Source organism: Lacerta agilis, chromosome 3, assembly GCF_009819535.1.
Source record: "Lacerta agilis isolate rLacAgi1 chromosome 3, rLacAgi1.pri, whole genome shotgun sequence".
In the NCBI taxonomy this organism is placed as follows: Eukaryota; Metazoa; Chordata; class Lepidosauria; order Squamata; family Lacertidae; genus Lacerta; species Lacerta agilis.
In genome coordinates this window covers 449,947-476,279 of record NC_046314.1, presented here as the reverse complement: position 1 = coordinate 476,279, position 26,333 = coordinate 449,947, and the positions used below count along the sequence as shown (strand labels likewise).

The following is a 26,333-nucleotide window of genomic DNA, read 5'->3' as shown; positions in this document are numbered from 1 at the left end:
TAGTCAGTCTCTATAGCAATGTTGTAGAGGCTGCCTGCACAGGCTTATCTGACGTTTTTGTCCAAAATGAAATGGCAGCTGCAACTCTTCCAACTCACTGTAGATATGGGAAGGCGAAGAACTTCCTGACAGTGAGAGCTGTCCGACAGTGGAATTTGCGGCCAAGGAGTGTGGTGGAGTCTCCTTCTTTGGCGGTCTTTAAGCAGAGGCTTGACAGCCATCTGTCAGGAATGCTTTGATGGTGTTTCCTGCTTGGCAGGGGGTTGGACTGGATGGCCCTTGTGGTCTCTTCCAACTCTGTGATTCTATGAAGAGTAGTGGATGGTCTGTATGGGATCGTAACTCCCTCTTTGCTTTGGGAATGGGCTAGCGGGTTAACAAGTGCATCAGGAGATGTGCGACTGCTACCTCTGATTATTTGCAGGGCTACCTAGGAATACACCGCTGCAGCATGTGTAAATCTGTGTAACCCAGAGTTAGGCATCTCTGTGTCTACACCACAATATAGAAATTGTGAAAATGTCTGAAAATCCAGTTCTGTCTATCTTTTCTTCTCTTCCAGGTGACTCCATGATTTTGTTTTAATTGGAGACAAAATGCCCGCATAATTATAAGTCTGGTATAAGGAACTGTGGAGTCACGATGGATGTTGGAAAGTGGCCGATATTTACTTTGCTTTCGCCACAAGAAATAGCAACCATCCGAAAAGCATGTGTGTTTGGAACATCTGCCAATGAAGCGATATACATCACCCACAGTGATGAGGTAAATATTGGGTTGTCTAGGTTAAATGGCTTAACTTAAAAAAAAAGTTTGTATATCTGGCGCATAAGTCAAAAACAACACAAGTGATTTGCAAATGTTTGTATGCTTGGATATATTTTTTAAAGATAGTCTTAAGGCTTTAAAAAAGTTGTATATTCTCTCAAATGGTATGTGGTCTGCAACCGGAGGAATAAGGCCCTTGGGAGAAACAACAACAACAATTAATAATGATAATAATAATAATGATGATAATAATAATAATAATGATAATGATAATAATAATAATAATAATAATAATAATTTATTTATACCCTACCCATCTGGGCGCCTTCCAACAAAACATTTAAATACACTAATTCATGAAAGTTTAAAAGCTTCCCTAAACAGGGCTGCCTTCAGATGTCTTCTAAAAGTCTGGTAATTGTTGTTTTCTTTGACATCTGGTGGGAGGGCGTTCCACAGGGTGGGAGCCACTACCAAGAAGGCCCTCTGCCTGGTTCCCTGTAACTTGGCTTCTCGCAGTGAGGGAACCACCAGAAGGCCCTCAGAGCTGGACCTCAGTGTCTGGGTAGAATGATGGAGGTGGAGACGCTCCTTCAGGTATACTGGGCTGAGGCCATTTAGGGCTTTAAAGGTCAGCAGCAACACTTTGAATTGTGCTCGGAAATGTACTGGGAGCCAATGTAGGTCTTTCAGGACCAGTGTTATTGTTGAGGTTTTGTGAGTAACTGCTGTTTTAAAGTAGACAATTAGTGAGTTAGCCAGAAGCCAAGTTAAACAAGGGAATTTTGCCTGGAGATAGGGAAGCATGGTGACAGGCTGCTGATTGGCTGAAAGTCCCCCTATAGGCAGCATGACATAGCAGTTCTTAAAGTAAAAAAGAGCAGTAGTTTGGAGTTGGAGTTTGTGATGAGAGTTCTGAGAGTCTGTGTATATAGTAACTTGTACAAAGCTGCATATAATAAAAGCTACTGTTCAGCAAGTTCTGTTCCTGAGTCCTGGATTACACCACCACGCTGTATGCTGTGCGAAGAAGGTTGTGTTGAACTGCTAAATTCTCTGCTACACCAACAGGTTCTGGGCCCAGGCTGTGGGTGCCCAGGCTGTGGTTTCCAGGTGGTGAGCCAAGTGGTGGACGGCCAGGTTGCAGTGTGCCAGTCAAGTCGTGGACGCAAGGGTTGTGAAGTCTCTCAGATTCCTAGCAAAGGAGTTGGTGAGGACGTGCCTGTGGTAATCGGTGGCAGAGTGTCGTGGTATTGATGCTAAGAGCTGATTGGCGGCAGACCCGAGTCTAGAGGACGACTGGACACAGACGACAGACACAGACATGCATCATCCAGCTGCGTTATCGTTCAAGTGTCTGAACAATCATAACTACTTGCTGTGGTCCCAGAGGATGCAAGCTACGCTGCAGAGAGAAGGTCTCTGGAATGCTGTTGCTAATCCTCCTTCGAAGCCTGATTCTGAGCATTTGGAGCAGGGCGAGAAGGCAAGAGCTACTATCGTGTTGGCGCTAGATGATTTGCAGCTACCCCACGTGCGTGAGTGCAGTTCTGCAAAAGCTGTGTGGGTTGCTCTTCGGAATCTCCATGTGCGGGAGACGGCGGGTTCGAAGCTGTCCGTAAATCTCTGTACAAATTGCTGCTTCAGTCGGGAGTATCAATGCCGGACCATCTCCACGAATTGCAGATGAAGTTTGTGGCTCTTCTGGAGAGGGGTTGTAATTTACCAGAGGAAGAGAAAGTCTGCATCATTTTAAGTTCACTTCCTGACAGTTGGGACAATCTTGTTCTATCACAGGAGTCAATGCGAGAATGGGATTTGACACTGGACTATGTCACTGGCAGGTTGCTTGAGGAGTGGCAGAAGTGGGAGTGCAGACAGCCGGCACCTTCTAGTGTTTCGACGGGGAGTCGGATCTGTCAAAAACGCTAGCAGTTCTGAAGTGAAGCAGGTGTCTCAGCATTCTTCAGAAGCTGTCAGTGAGGAGTCTGCATTTGCTGTGCGTTGCTGCTATTGATGTGGGTCTACAAAACATCTGCGGAAAGCGTGTCCAGAAGCGGCAGGTTCCGAGGGTCAGAGACATCGCCAGCAGAAGAAACGCGGCAAGTCGAAGCAGACAGTGCAGTACGTCGCCGCGGTGGTCAAGTGTCCAGAAGATGAATGACGCATCGAGTGGGTGGTTGATTCTGGAAGTTTGAGGCATCTGGTTACATCAGAGGCTTTGTTTTCCAAGAAGTCGCCTAATCCACGCAAGCAGGTCGTGCTGGCGGACGGGAGGAAGTCCGAAGTGAGGTCTGCTGGATCTGTCTTTGTCCCAAGTCTGTGCACACAGTTGGAGAATGTTCTGTGTGTACCTTCGTTGCAAAGCAATCTAATGTCTGTATCATGTCTAATGCAATCTGGTTTCTGTGTGCTGTTTAAAGACAATTGCTGTGAGATACAGAAAGACGGTAAGACATTGGGGAAGGCTTTGCCAGAGGGTGGTGTGTTTGTGCTAAAAGAGAATGACAGAGTTCAAGATTCTGTGCTAGCTAGTGGTGTTTTACAGCCGAGTTGTAAAAACAAGGCATTACACCAGCAGTGTGTGCATCTATGGCACAGACGTCTAGGTCATTCTCATTGGCGAAGTATAATTAAAATGCCAAAGCTGAGTGGTGGCTGTGAGCTGCAAAGCTGTGACAAGTTTTTAGACTGCAATGTGTGCAAGCAGGTCAAGTGTCACAGAGGTCCGTATCCTAGCAGCCAAAGAGTCAGTGAAAAGCCGTTTCAGCTGGCACATGCCGATGTATGCGGTCTTTTCAAGCCTAGCAGGGGTAATTCTTGCTATGTGCTGGCAATTATTGATGATGCTATCAGATTTTGCTGGGTTTATGTGTTAAAGAACAAGGGGGAAGTTTTTTCTAAGTTCAAAAGCTGGGTTGCCTATGTAGAAAGGCAGTTCTCTTGCAAAGTCCAGAAACTTCAGTCTGATCGCGGAGGGGAGTTTTTGTCTAATGCGTTTCAGTCTTGGTTAGCAAGACATGGAATTGGGCCTAGATTGTGTTTTATAAACAGCTGCTGCTGGATTTGGGTTTTGAAAATGTTTGTCCTGTTAAAGTGTTTGTAGATAACCAAGCACGTATAACTCTGAGTGGGACAGAACAGTTCAAAAGTAAAAGTAAACATATTCATTTGAAATACCAAAATGTCAGGTTCAATGTACAGAATAATACCATTGTGTGTGAGTATGTGCAAAGTGCTGAAAATGTTGCCGACATCATGACAAAGCTGTTAACATTTGTAAATTGGAATATGCTGTGTCAGAGCATGGGTTTGGAGATCAAAATCAGAGATAATACTTTGTCTATGCTCAAAGACTAATTGCACTTTTGTAAGCTGTGAGGGGGTGTTGAGGTTTTGTGAGTAACTGCAGCTTTAAAGTAGACAATTAGCAAGTTAGCCAGAAGCCAAGTTAAACGAGGGAATTTTGCCTGGAGACTGAAGCATGGTGACAGGCTGCTGATTGGCTGAAAGATAGGCAGCATGACACAGCAGTTCTTAGTTGAAGTCAAAAAGAGCAGTAGTTTGGAGTTGGAGTTTGTGACCGAGTTCTGAGAGTCTGTGTATATAGTAACTTGTACAAAGCTGCATATAATAAAAGCTACTGTTCACCAAGTTCTGTTCCTGAGTCCTGGATTACACCACCACTCTGTACGCTGTGCGAAGAAGGTTGTATTGAGCTGCTAAATTCACTGCTACACCAACAGTTATGTGGTCTTGGCGGCCGCTCCCAGTCACCAGTGTAGCTGCTGCATTCTGGATTAGTCGTAGTTTCTGGGTCACCTTCAAAGGTAGCCCCACATAGAGCACATGGCAGTAGTCCAAGCGGGAGAGAACCAGAGTATGCACCACTCTGGCAAGACCAGATGGGGCTGGTAAAATTACCTTCCTTTAAACTTCATGTTGTCTCAAAATCTCTCAGCCAACAAACAAGAAACCTGAATTGCTCATTCCAGTCCCCACTGCTCATTCTTAGAACCTTACATTTGTCCCCATTGAAATTGACTTCGTTAGTTTTGTCCCAGTTCTCCAAAGGTTGGTAAAGATTCATGGCTTCCTATATCAATGTTATAAACACAACAAGCAAGAATAAGAAAAATAAAACATTTCTAAGTACAAATGCTGTATATGTGGAGTAATTTCAAAGAAAGAAAATTGAACATACAGGTTATAGTTAAGTAAATAGTACAGTGGCTTTCATGGGTATAATTCCAACCAAAATGCATTTTGACCTTGGATGTTTAAAATCAGAGTGCTCCTTCCATATTATAAAAGAAATCCAATTTCATAAAATGATCCTAGCCCCAGCATTCCTTATCCATAGCATACTGTGTTGAGTTTGCCAGATTTTGGCCATCCAGCCTTCAATTGTGAATGCAGGTTGTAAGGACTTGCAGCATGTTCGTTTATTACATTTAGAGTTCATTGCAAAATCATGCTATCGTTACAAAGACACTATAGCTGAAATGTATATAGTAAGAATCCTGTTAAATCTTACAAATTGTATATTTACCTTGATTCACTTTCATCTTGATGACTGTTGCTATAAATATAAGTATTAAAATATAGTGTGATTGGTCTCTCTTTCCAGGTATTTGTATTTGGACTAAACTGTAGTAATTGTTTGGGAACTGGAGATAACCAGAGTACCATTGTACCAAAGAAACTTGAAACTTTATGCGGAAAGAGGATTCGCAGCCTCAGTTACGGAAGTGGACCACATGTCATACTTAGTACAGAAGGTACTTTTGCTCTTGAGCAATACTAATTGCATGCTCCCTAAATTTAAGCAAAGGTTGTTAGAAATGGGGCCCAAGAGTGGCTTGCTCTTGCTTGGAAAATGTGGTTGTGGCCTTGCGCGGTTGGCAAGTCCATTCCAACAACAGGTTGTTCCATCTTAACCTCCCTGTGTGGCTGCATCTTCCCCCCAACTCCTACACACCACAGTATATTGATACTCTTTCCAATCCAGTCTCCCATGTCAGAGAATGGATATCTTCTATTCATGGAATAGCTGTAATTGGATGAATGAGTGAAAGTGTATATTGTTCCTTCTCTGTGGCCGTGGAAGTTGATTACTTTGTCGGGCAAGGCATTAAATTACAGTGGTACCTCGGGTTAAGTACGCTTCAGGTTAAGAACTCTGCTTAAGAACAGAAATCATGCTCTGGCGGCACAGCGGCAGCAGGAGGACCCATTAGCTAAAGTGGTGCTTCAGGTTAAGAACGGACCTCCGGAACAAATTAAGTACTTAACCCGAGGTACCACTGTACTTGACTATGTTGCTTCCAATGGGATATGGACATGGTTTTAAAAATATTTGCCCAGCTTAAATATTTGTGGTAAGCTTGGGCTGCTTCTATTAGGCACTTCCCTCTTGCCAAGGGTGGGAACCAGCGGCTCTCACGACGTTGTTGGATTGCAACCCCCATGGATCTTTTCCTGCCTTCATGCAATGTTGTCTCCAACGTCAACCCTAAGAATGAGAGCAGTATTTGGACATCTTCCTTTGATGCTTGCCTGCAGCTTGTGCTAAAGGTGAAGCCTGTGGCTGCAATTGCCAGTGTTTTCCTTTGTGCAGCAGCATTCACCAGACCAGGGAGGAGTAAAGTTATGCAGATGCTGCAGTGCTTCCTAGGAAAAATAAAATCTAAAGGAGGCTTAAGTGTCTCACTCCATGTGTGTGCACACCCCACTCCCTTATAGTTTTCCCGATCCTCTTTTGTCTGGTGTTGTTGTTTGGAATTGGGAATCATCTTCTAGGGTTAGAAAAATAAATTATGGACATTTGTGCTTTTGTGCCTTGCATAGATGGTGAAGTTTATGCCTGGGGACATAATGGATACAGTCAACTTGGAAATGGGACCACCAATCAGGGTGTTACACCCATTCAAATCTGTACCAATCTGCTAATTAAGAAAGTAATTGAAGTAGCTTGTGGCTCCCATCATTCTATAGCACTATCATCTGATGGAGATGTAAGTCTTTTATATATGTATATTATTACTTGCTAAAATTTTGCTTTTGAGAACCTAATTAAAGGTAAAGGGACCCCTGACCATTAGGTCCAGTCATGGATGCCTCTGGGGTTGCGGCGCTCATCTCACTTTATTGGCCAAAGGAGCTTCCGTGTCATGTGGCCAGCATGACTAAGCCGCTTCTGGCGAACCAGAGCAGTGCATGGAAATGCCGTTTACCTTCCTGCCAGAGCGGTACCTATTTATCTACTTGCACTTTGACGTGCTTTCAAACTGCTAGGTTGGCAGGAGCAAGGATTGAGCAACGGGAGCTCACCCCGTCGCCGGGATTCGAACCGCTGATCTTCTGATCGGCAAGCCCTAGGCTCAGTGGTTTAACCCACAGCGCCACTCGCATCCCTACTGTTCTGCAGATGTGTTCCTGTATTTATTTATTTAAAAGCATTTATATCCCACTTAATATTTCAAAAATCTCTAAACTGTCTTAAATTTTGGGAAGCCTTCAGAGAAAAGTGAATCTGATTTTGCTATTAATCATTGTACAGTGGTACCTCTAGATGCGAACGGGATCCGTTCCGGAGCCCCGTTCACATCCTGAGCAGTCTGTAACCCGCAGCGCCGCTTCTGCGCACGCACAGGTCGCGATTTGGCGTGTCTGTGCATGCGCGTGACGTCATTTGACACATCTGCACATGCGTGACCTGCTGAACCCAGAAGTAACTCGTTTTGTTACTTCCGGGTTCGGCACGTTTGTAACCTGTGCCGTTCGCAACCCGCAGCAAATGCAACACGAGGTATGACTGTATTCTGTTTTCCTAGTGAAATGTTTTGGACTGAAATCTTACCTTAACAGATAAGGTTAAGATGTAACATGATGTTTCATGATGTAAAGTTACATGATGTGACTTCGCATCACGAAGCATGTTTGCAGAAGGAACGGACTACCTGTGGGTACATGGCAGTGTCTCTTGTTTGGCAAGGCTTTTGATGTGTCACCTGCATATCTGCAGCATTGGAGTTAAAATTGGAAGAGTTCTAGGGTAATTTTTTTAAAAAAGGTAAAAGAAGATAATGAAGTCAAAGCTGTTCAGGCAGTATTTTTGTTCTGAAGGAGTGTGTTTCCGTTATGTCTTTTCATCTTCTTTCCTTGTGGCAAGGTATATGCCTGGGGCTATAACAACTGTGGACAAGTTGGGTCAGGCTCCACGGCAAACCAGCCTACTCCCCGCAAGGTTTCCAACTGTCTGCAGACGAAAGTGGTGGTGGGCGTTGCATGTGGCCAAACCTCTTCCATAGCTGTAGTGGACAATGGTGAGGTAAGCATTCCAAGGTCATTCCACACATGGCTCTACTTCTGCGTAAGAAAATGCTAAAGTGTAGAACAGAGGGCTAATAGAAGATGCCCCAGAAACTTTTGTGAAGCTGATGAGCTGCAGTGGCTTTAAAGTAGACACCTGCTGGCTGTTTATTGCCATTAGGACTTGTTCTGGCACCAGTACGTTCACTTCATCATCTAAAATTCATTTCCGAAGGTGATGCTGGATCACCTGGGAGAGCAAATCTTGTGGTTAAAGGGAAAAGTAGGATTTGTGATTCATTTGATAATTATTGAAACCTCAGATGCAGTTGGTAAATAATTATTCAAGGCTTAAGTCAGAGGAAGTTTATCCTCAGGAATCGGTGAGACTTGAGCTATAAATAGTGTTGACATTGCTGCTTCCTTGCTCTTAAACGCTGGTTTCTTATGCCATGAATCTAGTACATGCAGAACTGTTCTGTAACATGTAGGGGAAGGGCAGAATAACCAAGTAACTCTGCAGGCAGATTAAAAGGCATAAAACCCTTCTGAACTAGAGCTATTTTAAATTCATTTTTAATGTTACATTTATATCCCACCTCCAAGGAGTTCCGTGTTTCTCCCTCCTCACCATTTTACCCTCACACCAACCCTAAGAGGGAGAGACTGGCCCAGGGTTACCCACGGAGCTTCACGACTGAGTGGGGCATTGAACCCTGGTCTACCAGATCATAGTCTTAACGCTCTCACCAGCACACTGCACTGGCCACCTCTTTCCCTGGAGTGCATCCAGATTAACTGTTCTTCCTCCTCCATGAAGGTATATGGCTGGGGTTACAATGGCAATGGTCAACTAGGTCTGGGAAACAATGGCAACCAGCTAACCCCATGCAGAGTGGCTGCGCTCCAAGGTCTCTGTGTAATGCAGGTGAGTACAAAATAGTGTAAGATATGTTGCTTAATGGTCCCCTGGTTTATTGTGAGCTTCTGTTTAGTGCTTATAACCAAAGCCTAGCCTACAAACAGCTGGTGTTGAAGAGGCCTGATAACTATGATGGCTGCCATCTTCACTGCAGCTGGGGCAGCCTTCAGTTGGCAGTTTTCGCCAAGGGCAGGAAAAGGGAATAACCAAGACGTTGCTGCCTCTTCCAGGCCTGAGATTGTGTTTAGGGAGCTTCAACATTTTACTGGTGGTCTTTTGGAGACAAGATGTCTTGGGTTATTTCTCAGTTGTTCTGCAAGTATTTTACCAAGCCATCAATAATCAGTGAAACCTTTTCATGCCTGGGCCAGAGAACCTACAGTTTGCGTGATGTTTGTTGGGCTCTCTCCACCCCCAGCCTCAGCCAGTAAGTCAGAAATAACAGGAGTTGCAGTCCAACAGTATCTGGAGAACCGTAGGACACCCCCCCTCCGCATTTCATAACCTGTGTGCAGACTCCCATGGCGTTTAAAACTAACCCAGGTTTTGCAACTGATACTTAAGTGTCCAGCAGTGATTTCTCGTTCTTTGTGGCCATCTTAGAGTGATGCTAGCATTGATTTCCATTTTCTTTCTTTCAGGTTGCCTGTGGCTATGCACACACAATGGTGTTAACAGATGAGGGATTGCTCTATGCCTGGGGAGCAAACACTTATGGGCAGCTGGGAACTGGCAGTAAAAGCAACCAGCTGAGCCCAGTGCAGATCATGATGGAAAAGGAGAGGTAAGTGTTGCTGCAACTAATCCTTGGAACTGGGAGGCAGGGATGTTTGAGGTGTCTGTTCATGGTCCTGAAAAGGAGGTGACTGGATGCCTTTGTCCGTCTTTGGTATAAAGGGCAACTTCTCCTCACAGGCTCTGTGGGCAGGTCTTCATCTGTCTTCCTTTCTTCTCTGATCCCCTCTCAGTTTCCACCCTCCCTTCAGACCATGAAGTCTGTGACCCAAGACTTATTATTTTAAGGCATCTAAGTTACGGCAAGTCCTGCCAGTACTTTCCACTCTGCAAAAAATGTGTGTCTTGTCTGAAACAGAGCTTTGGAATACACTTTACTTTTAGATAAATAAAGCCAGGCAACTAAAATGAATGAGAACCACCTTAATTTCAGGATAATCTGTTTTTGTTTTCTACTCTAGTGATGTAGGGAGGAAAAGACTGGTGTCACTTGCTATACCTGCCTAGAGACCGGATTCTTTCGACTGGGGTGGTTGATCCAATAGCCCTCAGCTGGTGTGATTCTGTGATGCACCTTGAGAAGCTTCTTTCAAGTCTCCATCCATTCAGAGTTTCTGCTCCTCTCCTGCTTCAAGTGCCCCTAGTAAACTGTATGCCATTTCATATTCAAGGGACACACAAGTTTAATTGTGTCATGTTTTAAATGTGTTCCATATTTTCACATTTAAATGCTTGCCCCAAAAACCTGATCCTATGCTGTGGTAACCAGATATGGGCCCTGAGGCATCAGGCACAACCTCACAATCTTCCTTCATCTCATTGAACATCCTCAACATGGCCTTTGAGGTAGTGGGAAGGGGGCTGGCCATTGGCAGAGCTGGCAGAGAACATGTGGGGACCCCAAGGTGAGGAACACGGATCTGTACCATCCGAATCTTCTCTCTGCTCTCCTGGCATCCGTCTGTGGCTAAGGGGTCACTTTTTCATATCTAATGGCAGTGGCCCAAATTTTGCCATTTATCAAATCTACTACAGGCCATGCCATCCTTTTTAGGCCCTCTAGTGATATTGTCCGGTGGCATGCATTGGCCGCTATGTGTAGCTGTCGTATGCTTTTTTATCACTGGAGAATGCAAGAGCATTAGGTGTTCATTTATAGCAGCATAGGGGGTGGGATTCTAGTATTTGAGAGAATGTATGGTCAATATGAGTCTTCAGTGACTTAGTATTTGGAAATGTGGTCTTTTCATACCTTCGCTTAAAACAAAACAGTACTGAGAGAGAGAGAGAGAATAGCACTGAATGTGTGCAGACAGCTGCAAGCCTCAGCAATACCTTTGGTGCACAAAACTGAAAATGTTGGAATGGCTTGGTGGTGAAGCTACTGGGATTGTACAATATTACAAGCCTTTCCTCCCCCCCCCCTCCATGGTTATTTTCACACTTTCCTATGTGTAATCTGCAGTTAGTATAGCGGGACTTGTTGCTTCTTAGTAAACGTGTATCAGGTTGTGTGACACAGATCTGTTGCTTACAATGCGTAGCAATAAAATAAGATTTCTAATAATGCTTGCATATACAACAGTTCTGCCACTTTATACTGAAATGCTACTGTTTGGGCTTCTGTAGGTGAGGGGGAAAAGAGATAACAGGTTTTAGATAAAACACCCATAAAAAAGCAGAAGCTTGAGTTTTATGGACATCATACTTCATATTCAGGTATGTAGCACTTTACAAAATTGTAAACTTCCAAATTATTAGCTACGGTAAAGTGTCCAGTTTCAGGCTGTCATCTATTCCATTGTGGAAGTGATTGGCACTTACAGCAAACACTGCATGGAAAGTCTGCCCCTGTGGTTTCAAGTCATGCTGCATCAGCTGCGCCAAACCCTGCTTGGGTTGCCTGTGTGCTTTGATTTCACATCATGTGGGCAAAGGAAGCATAAAGGGAAACACTTCCTTTGCCTGCAATGCTTGAAATCTAGGAGACTTGAAGGCCAAGACAAATCTGCCTCCTGTTTGCAGAGGCAACGGGAAGGAGGGAGGGAAGGGCAGAAGGACTTCTCTCTTCCCGCCATTTGCAGATTTTGGTGTTTTGGGCAGGTTCCCAGCTGGATTATTTAATTGCTTAGATCTTGTGGAACAGGCACACTCCGCCCCCCCCCCCCCAAGCACGAATGGGGAACCTGTGGCCTTGCAGGTGAAAGTGGACTGCAGGTTTCCTCATCTCTGACAGTCGGTGCCTCCTCTGTGTTTCCTGCAATAGGCAGCCTGAGGCAGTTGACCTTCATTGCCCATTACCAGTTATATATTGTTCAATGATGCACATCACCTCTTAGACTGGGAATAATGCAATAAATGTGTTAATTAATTTTATTAAAGGGTAAACATTCCTTCTTGTGCAATTGAGCATAAATACTATGATAAATGCCCTGAGGTGCATCTACTTTTAGAAGAAGAGGGTGTGCACCCCAAAGAGAGATACATGCATGAATGTGTACTTTTTCAGCACTAAAGCTACTAGTTATGGAGTCTTGTGGTAATTGAATTTGTTTATGTTTTGAATAGTCTGTTATGACACTTCCTGTAATCTCCATCTATACCTTCATGACATATTATGCAATTCTTTGTGTACTGTAAATGTCTGGTGTCAACAGCTGACTAACCTGTAGCTTTCTTTCTTTCTTTCTTTCTTTCTTTCTTTCTTTCTTTCTTTCTTTCTTTCTTTCTTTCTTTCTTTCTTTCTTTCAGAGTAGTAGAGATTGCAGCTTGCCATTCTTCTCACACTTCTGCTGCCAAGACACAGAGTGGCCTGGTATACATGTGGGGTCAGTGTCGGGGGCAGTCGGTGGTTCTCCCCCATGTTACCCACTTTTCCTGCACTGATGATGTGTTTGCTTGCTTTTCCACTCCTGCTGTGATGTGGCGTCTACTCTCAGTAGGTGAGAACATGCTCAACTTTTTATTATAAAACATGGAAAACAAGCTTCTAGTTTTGCTGGCTTGGGGTGGGAGGAAGCACTGGGTGAAGTCTGCCAAAGGATGTAAATGCCCCAAAGGGTTTGAGTCAGGCTTCTAATGGTCAGAAGGCACAGCTGTGCTTGTTTCCATTGCTGCTTCCTCCTTGTCCTCCCCTATAGTATTACTATAGAGTGAACTTCATGGCAGGACCAGGGGTGGGCAGGCAGGGATTTGAACTTGGGTTGTTGTCCAGCACGCTAACCTCCAGGCTGCAGTGGCTCTAACACGGCTGCTGTTTATTTTTACGGAGCTTGGAGATGGGGTTTTCCAAACTCTGTCCAGGCTTGATTGTCTAACAATCGCTTCTGGTACCAAGTGAACAATAGTAAAAATGCCACTCGCCGCATTCAGAGCAAGTTGCTCCCTGCACAGAATAATGGTGAGGAGGTTATAGGAACAAAGGCATTACTCTTGTGTCTTTCTCTCTCAAGTTTCAGTCCCTGCATGTCCTTTTTAAGAATTCCAGCACTCTTCTCTCCACCCTGGGAGTGTACCATACATACAGAACAGAGTCTCCTTCACCTCCAGTATCTAGTCCTGTTTCCCAAACTCTCAGCCACTGGCACTTCACAAAATGCTTTCCCCTCTTCCTGTAGGCAGCCTCTTGGTTCTTTGCACCCGCCCTGGCACAACATCATCTGTACGAGAGCAGAGTCCAACACCTGAGCTAACAAGGCTAGGGAATGCCATCTCCCCAAAAAGTCCCCTCAGTGACTTTCTGCCAACTGCGCCACCACAGTTTCCCCCAAATGAATTTCTCTAAGTCTCTTGGTTAATATATCTCTGCGTTGTCCATCCAAGACTTCCAATAGCAAGATTTAGCAGAGTCTCCAGCTTTAGATTCCTTAAGGGTGAGTTGTCCATAGAAGGCAATCATGTAGTGTAGCTGTGATTGGACAGCAGTGGTCCTTAATTGAGCAAAAGGAAGGAACAAAGAGGAAAGTTCATGCTACTTAGCATGGAAAATGTAATTTTGGGGTTTTTTTCAAATTCTTAAAAGTGCATCATGTCCATATGCAAAGAATACAAAGCCACGCAGTTTCAGCTGAGAGAAGACCTGAGAGGGACTGACCTCTTGCTGCAACGTGAGAGCTTGTGGCTAGATGTTCCAAACAGCCTCAGCCCCATCTCTGATTTGCAATATTAATACTACAGAACTGTGGTAGGCAGTTCTCAGTGATAACTCACACCTGCCACCTGCAGTATTGGCATTTGCAGTGCATTTTTAAAAAATGCTTAAAACTGAAACTTAGATCATCCTTTATGTGGGAAAATACAACTTGAAGTATTAACTATTCTCTTTTTTGTTCTAGGCAGGCCCACTGATGCTCAGTTACAGCTATGCTAATGAACACCATTTTCAGTGGGCAGCTTTCACTTATTTCTGTGGGAGGGGAAAATAGCATCAAAGTAACCAAAAAGTTCAGCCTCCAGATCATTGGATTGTCACTCTTGGCTTTTCCTGTGGATAGTGCAAAATACCCCCGTTGCCTTTCATGCAGTGGGGGGTGAGAAAGGTCAGCTGCAATGCATTTTAGCAGAGGGCGCTTGCTGGGAGAAGTGGTCAGGATTGGGGGAAAGGGATGGAGCAGGATTCTGTTCAAGGTTTGGCCACACCTAGCCCCATTCCAGCGACCACACATTTGAACTCTTGGCTCGTCAAGATTCCCTGTTTTTAATTTAAAAGAAAAAACGAAGCCTCTGGCTATTTTAGAATTGTAAATAAGAGGCAAAATATTTGCATTTGACCCAACTATTTTATAGGAAACAAGAACTTGTCTTTCGTTGCTCCTAACTAATGAAGAAAGTGAAATAAAACCTTTAGTGACATACCCACTGTCTGGAGAAAGGCTCTCATTTGCTCTTCCGGTGGTAGAAGCATCCATAGAGAACAACGGAAAGAGCTAGAATTTTAGTGTCGCTTGGATTGGGCAGAAAGAGCGACGAGAGAGCAGCCAAGGCAGGAGGTCCGGATCCCTCCCTCAAGTTTTACTTCAGGCAAAAAATGTGACTTCTCATTTGTAAAAGTACTCCGACAATGAAAATGTGAATGCAGGCCATGATTATTATCTCCATATTGGGTTTTTTGGTAGGCAATGCTGGGAGGCTTTAGCTGAGAGACTTTAATGCTCATTGTTGGAATGGGAAGCTGAGAGAATACTGTTGTGTTTCCATTTTCCTGGCCAGGCACAGGCAAACTCCGGCCCTCCAGATGTTTGGGACTACAACTCCCATCATCCCTAGCTAACAGAACCAGTGGTCAGGGACGATGGGAATTGTAGTCCCAAACATCTGGAGGGCCGGAGTTTGCCTGTGCCTGCTCCTGGCTTTGGATTTTAATTTTTTTTAAAGAGGGGCGAGGGTGAGGTGCTGTGAAGTCAACTGCAACAGCAGCACTTGGGAGAATAGGACGACTCTTGCAAGTGGCTTTCAGCAGTTTTTAAAACGAACAGCCCCAAAAATGTTAAGCATGCTCCCCTAGTGCCGCTCCAAGCAAATTCATGTCCCCAGGAGTGCATTTTTCTTTTTCTTAAAAAGAAAGAATAAGTAGATTGGGTCTCAGGGCTGTTATGCAGCAATATTTTAACACACTTTGTAAGTTGTTATGAAGTTGCTATTGCAGCCGCCACCCACACCCAAGAAAGCAAGCGAAAAGGCTAGGGAGAATTAATGCTATTAAAAGGACAGAGTGGGAGACTAGCGACACAACAGCAGAGGCTGCTAACTTCATTTACCTCCTGCTCACTTAGAGCAGATGCTGGCCTGGTTTTTTTTTTTTAAAAAGAACACATTTTTCCTTGATAGAGATTGCCCCCAATTATGACAGCCAGAATTTAAACAGTCAGCTAATCACAGTGACAATTCTGTGGATTCCTGCTTAATGAACTTGTGGGAAGCTACCCCCTCTCTTTTTAACATGTATTTGCATCTTTAATTAAGATTGAAGCTGGTTTGTGGGGAAAGGCATCCAAAATGCAGTGCTTCATAAGAAACCGCAGGACAGATGCAGGTTATGGTTAGTGCTGTGTGTATGTTGCTTCTCAAACCAGCAGTGAAAGCACCTTGCATGCAGAGTAGACTGGACTGTGTGTGGAGCCTTAATGTTGCTTTTAGTATAATGATGTTTAATCTTTGCAGAGCATGAGGACTTCTTAACAGTGACAGAGTCCCTGAAGAGAGAGTTTGATAGCCCTGAAACCTCGGATCTAAAATTTAGAGTAGATGGAAAATTCATTTATGTACATAAAGCTGTCTTGAAAATCAGGTAATGCTTGTGTCTGATGCCCTGTGGGCAAGTGCCAATGCTATATCCAAAGTGTCTAATAAATTTGATTGTTCATCTTTGTTTCTTTAATCAACCAGCCCTTTCCCACTCCTTTTATTTTCATTTGTTTTATTCTCATGCCAGGTTCAAACAAACTTCACCAGTCTCCAACTTTCTATTGCAGATCTTGGTGCAGTATATGCTTTCAACAACATTAAATAACATTTCATAGAAATTAGATAAAAACAAAATGCAATTGAGTAGGGTACAAAACAAAACAAAAATCCACTTTTGCAAATGTAAGTGCTTTTTTTGGGCACAACGGCACCATTGGATACAACCCGCTGTCATGATGAGTATGTCCCAATCCTAAGTTAAACTATTGGGCGCAGAGGAGGAGTAAAGAATATTGTGATGAATTCTTAGGTGGTACTTTCCTATCTTCCTAATGTATTCTGCAAAATCTGGAATGTAGTTTTTTTCCTCCCCCCCCCCCCCACCAAACAGATGTGAGCATTTTCGTACTATGTTCCAGTCCTATTGGAATGAAGACATGAAGGAGGTGATAGAAATTGACCAGTTTTCCTACCCGGTATACCGTGCTTTTCTGCAGTATCTCTACACAGACAGCGTTGATCTGCCACCTGAAGATGCAATAGGTAGCACTTGGGGACTGGGGCTAAATTGTGTAGAGAAATGAGGTTTCCTGGAGAGCTGACTTTGATTCAAGAAAGGAAAGGGAAGAAGTAGTAGGCTTGGAGGCACATCCCCAGTGGCAGCTAAACCACACCATTCAGCCAGTGCCCAGGGATGGGGTTTGGGAAGAAGGTGTCTGCAACAGCTCTTGAGGCCTCTTGTCTTATGGACCCTGTCAGCCGACAGTGCTGGTCTGGGGTGAACTGACCTTAGCTGATGGATGTAGAGCAGCTTGCTTCAAGAAAATGGATCTGGGCTCTGAGCACCATTGTTTCAAATTGGTGCTAAAAATGAAAATTCATTTGCAGAGTTTTTACTTCAAAAAGAGCAGCTTGCAATTATAGTATCATTAATTTGTTGCATTTATTTGCCAATACATGGGTGGTTCCTTCTAGGCCAATGGAAGCTAGTTTTAAATGGGGGGCCCTTTTAAAAATGGGATTCTTTCTTGAGGAAACAGCAGAGGGGAGGAAATCTAGGTGCTAGAAATGAGCAGTGTTTTTTTCTGGCTGTACTCAGTGGTACACAGTGTGAGAGAAAACGAGGTGGGGTGGGATCATGTGGCACCCCCCCCCCCGAAAAAAAAGCACTGGGAATGAGATTCCCCCCCTCCGGCATGTTTCAAGGGAAGAAATCCTTTCTTGAGCTCATGTTTCCAGCAGCAATTCTCAAATTCAAAGGACAGTTGACCCAGATGCAATGGACTCAAGAGGAGATGCTGTGATGTTGCTTGTGTTCAATAATTGCTGTGGGAAATGTCTGAGGAAGGATCTCCCCCCATCCTTGAGCATGGAATAACTCTTGTATTTCACCTTTACTGTCTTCTGATTCCCGCCCCCTTTTTCCTAGCCTTCCAGTGCTGCTATCCCAGTTTTGTGGTTGGGGTGAGGATGATGTATTTACCTCTTACCATTATTTTATGATTCAGCTTCATATGTCCCATGTTGAGTGTACAGAGAAAAGCTGCACTGGAGCTGTTAAGAACAGAAAAAAATAACATTTTAATGTGGCATTTTGATTTTAGGGCTTCTGGATTTGGCTACATCATATTGCGAAAACAGACTGAAAAAACTCTGTCAGCATCTTATCAAAAGAGGAATCACTGTGGAGAACGCCTTCTCCTTGCTCTCTGCAGCTGTTCGCTACGATGCAGAGGTAAACTATTAGAGCCACAAAATAAAACCAAATCACTCTGTATTTCTACAATCAGAGAAATGTGATACTTAAGATGTACTTGGTGAAGAACTAAATTTTGGTGGAGAAATTAACATTTTTGTATGCAGAGATTTAATCTAGTTTATTGGCTGAGGCACAGTGTAGCAAGCATTCCTCCCAGCTCCTGCGAACCATTTTCTGGATATCTCGCACAGAGCAACCATTGGGTGCTGTGGAAACGGTTTGTCAGCTGCTGAATTTCATGGAGTCAGTCAGTCAGGAGGTGTTTTAATTAGCATTGCCCTATATGCCCATATAGGTGGCGCTGTGGATTAAACCACTGAGCCTAGGGCTTGCTGATCAGAAGGTCAGCGGTTCGAATCCCCGCAACAGGGTGAGCTCCCGTTGCTTGGTCCCAGCTCCTGCCAACCTAGCAGTTCAAAAGCACGTCAAAGTGCAAGTAGATAAATAGGGACGGCTCCGGCGGGAAAACGGCGTTTCCGTGCGCTGCTCTGGTTCGCCAGAAGCGGCATAGTCATACTGGCCACATGACCCGGAAGCTGTACACCGGCTCCCTCGGCCAGTAAAGCGAGATGAGCGCCACAACCCCAGAGTCGTCCGCGACTGGACCTAATGGTCAGGGGTACCTTTATCTTTATATGCTCATAGCTAGTTCAGGTGGTGAGTCTTGGTGGTGCCTGTGCTGTGGAAATGGGGCTTCTGAGGAACAAGTGTGGGCCTGCTCAGTCTGTGGGGCAGGTGTCAACTGTTGATGGACACTTTCAGGGTCCCTCTTTTCCATTTTTAGGATTCTCTGCCTTTAAACTAGGCATCTCTTCCAATTGAGCTGTACCAAGCCAGACTTTTTCCAGTCTGAGGGAAAAGTAGATTCCACAGCAGTGCCATGTAGACCACCCTTAGAGGGTTTCTCCTTCACATCCTCTGCTTGGAGGCCTTTTTAGCTGTGGTGTGGACATGCGTTTACTGGGCTATGATCTGGTGCAAACTAAACGGAGAGGCTGGCAAGAACACAAAGCTTGCTCGAAGCAAGAGAGTTAAGAATGGAAGAAGGGCCTATTTCAGTTGTTCAGAGCTGTTGGGTGGGAGTGAGGAAAAAGCAGGACCGAGCTTCAGATGAGGGTTCTCTAGCTGTCCATATTAGATGGTTGAGGGATGTGGGGGCATTTACTAAAAGAGAAATGCAGGGACCCTGCCTTCTGGAGAGCAGTGCCACTTGTCCTGTTGGCCTTTCTCCTTTCTCCTTCATTCTACTTGCTGGATGCAAAAGCTCAGAGGCTCTTAGTATTTTCTGGTAGGTTGGCTACAAGCCCAGCCGCAACTTGCATAACTCCTGCTTACATTTCTGTCAATCAGATCAAATTACTTTATTTTAAATTTTACTGCTTCCCTTCACCCGAAGATTTCAGGGCAGTCCACAGCATAAAAATACAAGATAGAAACACAAAATACACCATAAAAACAGGAACAAAAGGAACAAACCAATAACCCCCTTCCCTAACACATTTAAAACAAAACAATACCTCTTCCCCAAACACACATTAAAAGGTGTATAAAATGTTAATCAGCCAAACACCTGGTTGAAGAGGAACATTTTCACCTGGCACCAAAAGGTGTATAATGAAGGCACCAACCAAATCTCCCTGGGGGAAGAATTCCACAAACGGGCAGCACTGCCAAAAAGGCCTGTTCTCATGTTGCCATCTTTCAGACCTCTCGTGGAGGAGGCACATGAAGAAGGGCCCCAGAGGATGATCTCAGGCCAATTCATAGGGGTAGAGGCAGGCCTTGAGGTCCTGAGCTGTTTAAGGCTTTATAGGTCAAAGTCAAGCATTTTGAATTGGGCCAAGAAACTAATTGGTGACCAGTGCAGTTGGACCAGGATCAGTGTCATGCTCAAACTGTTTTGTCCTGGTGAGCAACCTGGCTGCCAAATTTTGTATAATTTTTAAAATTAATTTTAATTACAATAATCCAATAGTAGCCACATTAACACAATACTAAATCAAAATACAATCAAAAGAGCCAATTATTCCAACCAAATTAAAGAATTTTGGGTGACTTCCTGTGTGCTGGGTTTCAGGGTACAAAGTTCTTATTTCTTTCTGCTTCCATAATCTTGATTAATCCAAGTACAACAATTCTGATCTTGATCCTTCATTTGACAGCCACTGGTTTCATGACTTTCATTCATAATTTCATATTTAATAAATTATATTTCTGCAAAATGGAGTTTATATCCTGTAAATTTCTGAGTGAGATGTATATTTTCCATTTGTTTCTTCATTCTTCCTGTTGTTATCCAGCATCCAGCATCTTACACCCACTCTTTTGCTCTCTGTGCTGTTTTCGAAAGGCTGCAGTTTTTCCTGCACCACACATCACACACCATCTAAGAAAAGGTCTGGCATCCCGCCAGAGCCCCGGGCAGGTCTCCAACTTACCTTATCCTCCAGCATTCCACTGCTAACGATCTGGCATCCCGCCAGAGCCATGGTAGATCTTCAAAGGCCATAGCCCTAATTGCAATTCAGTGGAAGATCAATGCTTTAAATCATATCAATACTTTCACACAGTTCTATTTTTGTAGTAACTCACAAATATTACCTTATTCTTGTTAATTCGTTTTGCTTTTTATCAATCTATTAGCACTCAAGGGGAGGTTTGCCAAATCAATAATGCAGCACACAAGATATATAAAGAAAGAGCAAAGGCTCTCCTCCCCCAACAGTTCACGATGTAGAAAACCATCTTCTCTCCAGATCAAAACGTTGCCGCTCAGTGGTTGATTCATTTAGCAGATTATCTTCTCCGATTAGTCCAGTACACGTCTGTAAATTAGATCCAATTTCTTTCTAATAAACAGAAGAACCTCTGCCCATAATGGCTGTACCAATAAGCGAATTGCTTTGCAGTCAGCGCCTCCTGCCTCCCGTCATCCATGGTGGACGAAAGCCAGGGATCAGACCATCGGCAAGTGGAGCTCGCCCCCCAACCCTTGGGTGTTTGTTTGTTTTTGCAAGGATGGTTACCCTCATTTGTCCTTGTTTATGATCCGCTACCGATCTCTGCTAATGTGGGATCTGCCTCCATTTGACCTGGCTGCCAATTTTTGCACCAGCTGAAGTTTCCAAACCATCTTCAGAGGCAGCCCTACATCTAAAGCGTTGCAGTAATCGAACCTAGAGGTTACCAGAGCATAGGCGACAGAAGTTAGGCTCTCCCTGTCCAGATAGGGGCACTGCTGATGGAAGGCACTCTGTGCCATGGAGGCCACCTGAGCCTCAAGGATTCAGGAGGACCCCTAAGCTATGAACCTGCTCCTTCAGACGAAGTGTAACCCCATCAAGAGCAGACCACTTCCCATTCATCTGGTCTAGGGACCCCCCCAACAGTGTCTCCGTCTTATATGGCATGCGCTCTGATTTCCGTCACGGTGTCCCATTGCGCCAGAAGAGGTTTAGTCATGCTGACAACATGACTCGGAAACCTGTCTGCAGACAAACACTGGCTCCCTCGGCCTGAAAGCGAGATGAGCTCCGCACCCCATTGTCAACTTTGAGTGGACGATTAAGTCCAGGGGTCCTTTGCCTTTTTTTACCGTAAAGCAATGTGATTAACTGATAAAACTGATCAAACATAGTTGGAGTGGAGTTTTACACTTTTTGAGATTTAGCAACAGTCAGAAAATGTAGGAAGCGATTTCACCTTAACTGTTGTTTCTTTTGAACCAAAGGAACCTAAACTTAAATCTAAAATTTCAAGTTCAGTTCTTGATGTTAGAAATTTAAACATTTAATTGACGTGAAGTTGAATGAAGGGCAGTTTGACCTGGTTCCAAGTTGTATCCTCTTAAAAGGGCCACGATCAAGTGCCACGATGCCCATGGCAGGGCTCCCCTCCCAGGATGTCTGCAGTCTGTGGCCGCAGCTTTCCATAGGGGCGCCTCACTCTGTATCAGTGTGGGAATGGACTCTTCTTCCATGGACAAGCCTCACGGAAACCACAGCAGTTGCAAATTAACAAAAGTGCATAGCTGTCCTTCACTGTTGCCTAAGTGTGATTGTTACCCCCTAACTGTAAGCTGAATGGGCAGGATTCATTGAACTAGCCCTGCCACCAAAGCCCTGTGCAAGGGCTTCTGCTTGCACAAGGAGGCTCCCCCCACCCAGGAATTGTTTGATGGTGGGGCTTTGGGGGAACCCTCATAACGGGGCAAGTGGTATCATGGCCTGTGCAGGCAGGATTGGAAGAGTGCAATGACTTCTGCTGCAGAATTATATTTAAACAATTCTAAATTGCAAGTGACTCCAGTTCAAAATCCATTCTTCCTTTATTAATTTGTAGGCTCAGGTATCAGACTGGGGAATGCAATCAGTGTTTCATAGTTCTATTCACAGCATACGATGAGCTTGCTGTTCAGTTTGAACTATTAGCAAGTCTCTCTTCCTAAAACTTTCAGATGCATCAAAATACTCTTCTGATGCTTCAGATGCAACTGGATAGCTTTTTAAAATGTTAATTGAAGTGCCCCCCATCCCCAACAGAGTTACCTCTGCCTTAATACAGCATCTATTGGAGGTAAAGGGCATGGAGTGGGAGATGCCTCATACTTCAGAGGTAGAGACAATTGGGTATGGCAGTGTTTTTCAACCACTGTTCCGCGGCACACTAGTGTGCCGCGAGATGTTGCCTGGTGTGCCATGGGAAAAATTGAAAAATTACTTTATATATAGTCAATATAGGCACAGAGTTAAATTTTTTAACATTTTCTAATAGTGGTGTGCCTCGTGATTTTTAAGTGTGCCTTTGCCCAAAAAAGGTTGAAAAACACTGGGGTATGGCACTGAACAATAACACGGCCAAATATGTTCTTTGTGCCTTTTATGAATTTGGTTTTTGTGGTGAAAGATTTGCTCAGAAGTTTATATTTCGGGTGCAGACATGAGGGTGCCGTGCCGTAAGCAGGTTAGACAAGGATGCCAAGTGAGCTTGAATTTTAATTCTAAGAGTTGGTTAGAAATTCCTGCTAAAAATTCTGTAGCTTGAACTTTAACATCATTTTATATTTTGTTGGATGATAATTTGGCTTCCAAGTTTGACTGGAGAAAAAGGATTGGGTTGAATTGTGAGATGTAGGATGGGGAGATCCAAGAACTATGGGATGTTGCTGGTTTCTCTTCCTGACTAGTAGAGATTGCTACCCTGGTTATGGAATCTGCTGCTACTGCTGTGAGTGTGAGGGAGTACTGCTCCCGTCTACAGGCCAATTTCCATTGGGCCTAACAATAATATTTTATTACTATATTTTTTGTGTTTTTTCCACCATTTATAGCACAACAAATTATTTAAATAAATATTTTGGTATTATTTGCTTAGTTGTTAGATTCTCATAATATAATAATAATTTATTATTTATACCCCGCCCATCTGGTGGACACTCCCAGTAGAATATTAAAAACATGATAAAACATTAAAAACTTTCCTAAACAGGGCTGCCTTCCGATCTTTTCTAAAAGTCAGGCAGTTGTTTATTTCCTTGACATCTGATGGGAGGGCATTCCACAGGGCGGGCGCCACCACCGAGAAGGCCCTCTGTCTGGTTCTAGATCTTAGGCCAGGGATGGGGAACTTGATGATCTTCAAATGTTACTGGATTTGCAACTCCTAGCATAGCCACCAGTCAAGGATTATGCGGTTAGTAGTCCAGCAACATTTGGAACCACCCCCATTTTAAGATGAAAAGTAGCTACTACATACAAACTGAGACTGAGGTGTTAAACTTGCCTGCTGCTACCAAATGATGCAGGAGTTATTTACTTATTTACTTACACACTGACTTGGATCCAGACTTTATGCTTAGAATAGACCTATTGAAATCAATTGGATACATCATTAATGTGCTTGATCTGTAAAGTGTGACTGTTTCCTTGCAGAATTCTGAAGACAAACGAATGTCTATGTGCAATACACTGGTCTTGTATTTTTATCCTGGAATAAAAATATCTTTTAATACATGATTGTTCTTTGTTGTTTTTGTGCTGTAATTTTCAGTTTCTAATCTTATATTTGCATTTTTTTGCATTACTTAGAGCTGTATAAAGTGTGCATGCACACGAAAGCTCATACCAAACTTAGTTGGTCTCTAAGGTGCTACTGGAAGGATTTTTGTTTTTTTGACGATGGCAGACCTACCTGTAACTGTAACATGGTAGTTAGAAAACAACTCTATGTAACAGACTAAACTTTCAAAATCTGCCTTTGCGTACAAATGCAGCTAACACCAACTCCCTGGCCCACTTGTGCGTAAAGGAAACTTATCATTCCACGTTAGCAAGTGAGAGAAGGGGGGGGGGAGGGTGTTTCTTGTATCTTGTGGCTGGAACAAAGAATTGTCATATGGCATGGTTAAAACTATTAATCAATTCTAAATACTTAACTTTTTAATGCTGTCTTTATTTGAACATGGATGAGAGAAAATTTAGAAACTTTGAAGCTAATTAAAAGGCTTTTTTGTTTTGTATCTAGGATTTAGAAGAATTCTGCTTTAAGTTTTGTGTCAATCACTTGACTGAAGTCACCCAGACTGCAGCTTTTTGGCAAATGGATGGTTCTCTGCTAAAGGAATTCATTGCTAAAGCCAGTAAATATGGAGCCTTTAAGAATTGAATGGATGTTGCAGCCATCGCTGGTGCGATTTCATGGCCAGTGAGATACATCACATGCTGTATAAAAAACACTCATCCAGCAGTTGTTTTTAAAGGAGTTCCAAATCAAAGAATGGAAGAGTTGATTTTAAGTTGCTCTAGATAGCTAGATGCTTCTACAAAGTTTTGAACAACTTTGGAAAGAATAAGATGGAGGAAACTGAAGGAGGGTGAAGAGAAGACTGTGATCGAGCTTTCAGAAGTTGGGCTTGCTCAATTGTTAATCTATGTGGTGTAATTTAGTGATTTCAGGGTCTCTTACTGATTTTTGCTGGCACTAAAACGCTTCACCACCTGGAACTATGTAGCAGCAGTGTGAGAAGGAAGTATTTTTGCCTTTTTGTCTGTTCCATTTATTTGCATGCATATGAAGGAAGCTTACAGAACCTGCCAGTAACAAAGGACTTACTTGTCTGTGAAACAATTATGTATTGAATCTGTTGAACTATGTATCTTAAAAAGACATGAAGAATCAGTTATATGGTGTCTCAAAATCTATTTGGAATTAAATTACTGCCTCCACAACTTTTTGAGATACAAGCTGTGACAGGCAGCATCGTTGTAGAGATTTAAAGTTGTTAAAAGCAGAATACTCTTGGAAATTTTTTGCATTTAAATTATGTATGAATTCTGTACAATTTTTGTGTAAAATGTGTGTTCTAAATGTATCACATTAAAATAATGCATAAAATTATTTTTAGCAGAGGATGGTGCTTCTGAGTTAGAAAGGACATTAAAACATCTGTTCCTGCATTGCAGGGGATTGGAGATGACCTTTGGGGTTCCTTCCAACTCTATGATTCTATACTGCTGTTTGTTTTGGTAGTCTTCACCAGAAAGGGGTGAGGCAGAGTGTGTAGTAAACATTAGTAACTTCTGCAGTGTTGCTGAAAGGAAAAAAAATGCATTAAATTGGATAAATCATTGATAAATCAAAACTTTATAGGACTGTCTACCTTTTGTTATTGAGGGTTATATACCCAAAGCTGTTGAGGCTGGACTTTCTTGATGTAGAATAGTGGTGATGCTAAAAAAAACCTTGATTGACGCTAATACTACAGGTAGAAAATGTGTTAGGACTGTTATGTTGATGACTTTCTTGGGGGGGGGGACAGGCACTTTTTAAAGCATATTCTTGTAGAAACAGAAAGTGACCAGGAAATCCCCCACTAACTTCTGCAAAGGAATTGTGCCGATGCTGGTGAGGTTCTCATTGATTATTCCAGCACCCAGAGTAAATGTGCAGCTAGCACAAGCTTTGGGTGCATCTGCTAGGATTCAGGTAGAGATTCCTCTCACACACAAAATATTCAGCAGCTTTAATGTTTGTATTAGCAGTGCAAATTCTGAAGTATAACTTCTAAAGACTAAATTATAAAAACCCACAACCCTACTGTTTGAAGCTGACCTATAAAAATGTATCTGGCGTTTCTCCTCAGTGCTGTCCATCTCCAAGCAGCAGTTGATTCTTAGTGCCACCCCATCAACATATATTTTCACTAATGGGACAAAAACTGCAATGAAAAATATAATTAATCCCCCTCACACTTTGCATCGGAAACTTCAACCAGCTACTTGCATCTTCAGTTTGTTAAAATTTTCCACATTCACAACCTCAGTCCTGTGTATTTTGGCTGCTTGAATGTATACATCTGCCAGACAGATGGCTGGTGTCGTTATGTTTTGAAAGCACTTACATGACATGGTGGTGGGAAGGGTGAGAGGGCTGGAT

The 26,333-nt window shown here is 43.4% G+C and overlaps 1 protein-coding gene across 3 annotated transcripts; it reads left to right on the top strand.

Annotated features, from left to right (window-relative positions):
- Positions 1 to 562: 562 nt before the first annotated feature.
- Positions 563 to 25,549, top strand: RCBTB1 (RCC1 and BTB domain containing protein 1). Of its 3 annotated transcripts, XM_033145550.1 has the most exons (11): positions 564 to 765; positions 5,399 to 5,549; positions 6,619 to 6,785; positions 7,943 to 8,101; positions 8,903 to 9,010; positions 9,646 to 9,788; positions 12,491 to 12,681; positions 15,899 to 16,025; positions 16,533 to 16,684; positions 17,746 to 17,876; positions 24,423 to 25,549. In XM_033145550.1, the coding sequence occupies exons 1-11, from the start codon at positions 643 to 645 to the stop codon at positions 24,561 to 24,563; spliced, it is 1,593 nt and encodes a 530-aa protein (XP_033001441.1). In that variant the 5' UTR covers positions 564 to 642; the 3' UTR covers positions 24,564 to 25,549. The 3 variants fall into 3 exon arrangements, with proteins under 3 accessions (XP_033001442.1, XP_033001441.1, XP_033001443.1); XM_033145551.1 differs by lacking the exons at positions 15,899 to 16,025; positions 16,533 to 16,684; positions 17,746 to 17,876; positions 24,423 to 25,549 and adding an exon at positions 14,074 to 14,398 and having other exon boundaries at positions 563 to 765; XM_033145552.1 differs by lacking the exons at positions 5,399 to 5,549; positions 7,943 to 8,101; positions 8,903 to 9,010; positions 9,646 to 9,788 and having other exon boundaries at positions 659 to 765.
- Positions 25,550 to 26,333: the final 784 nt, after the last annotated feature.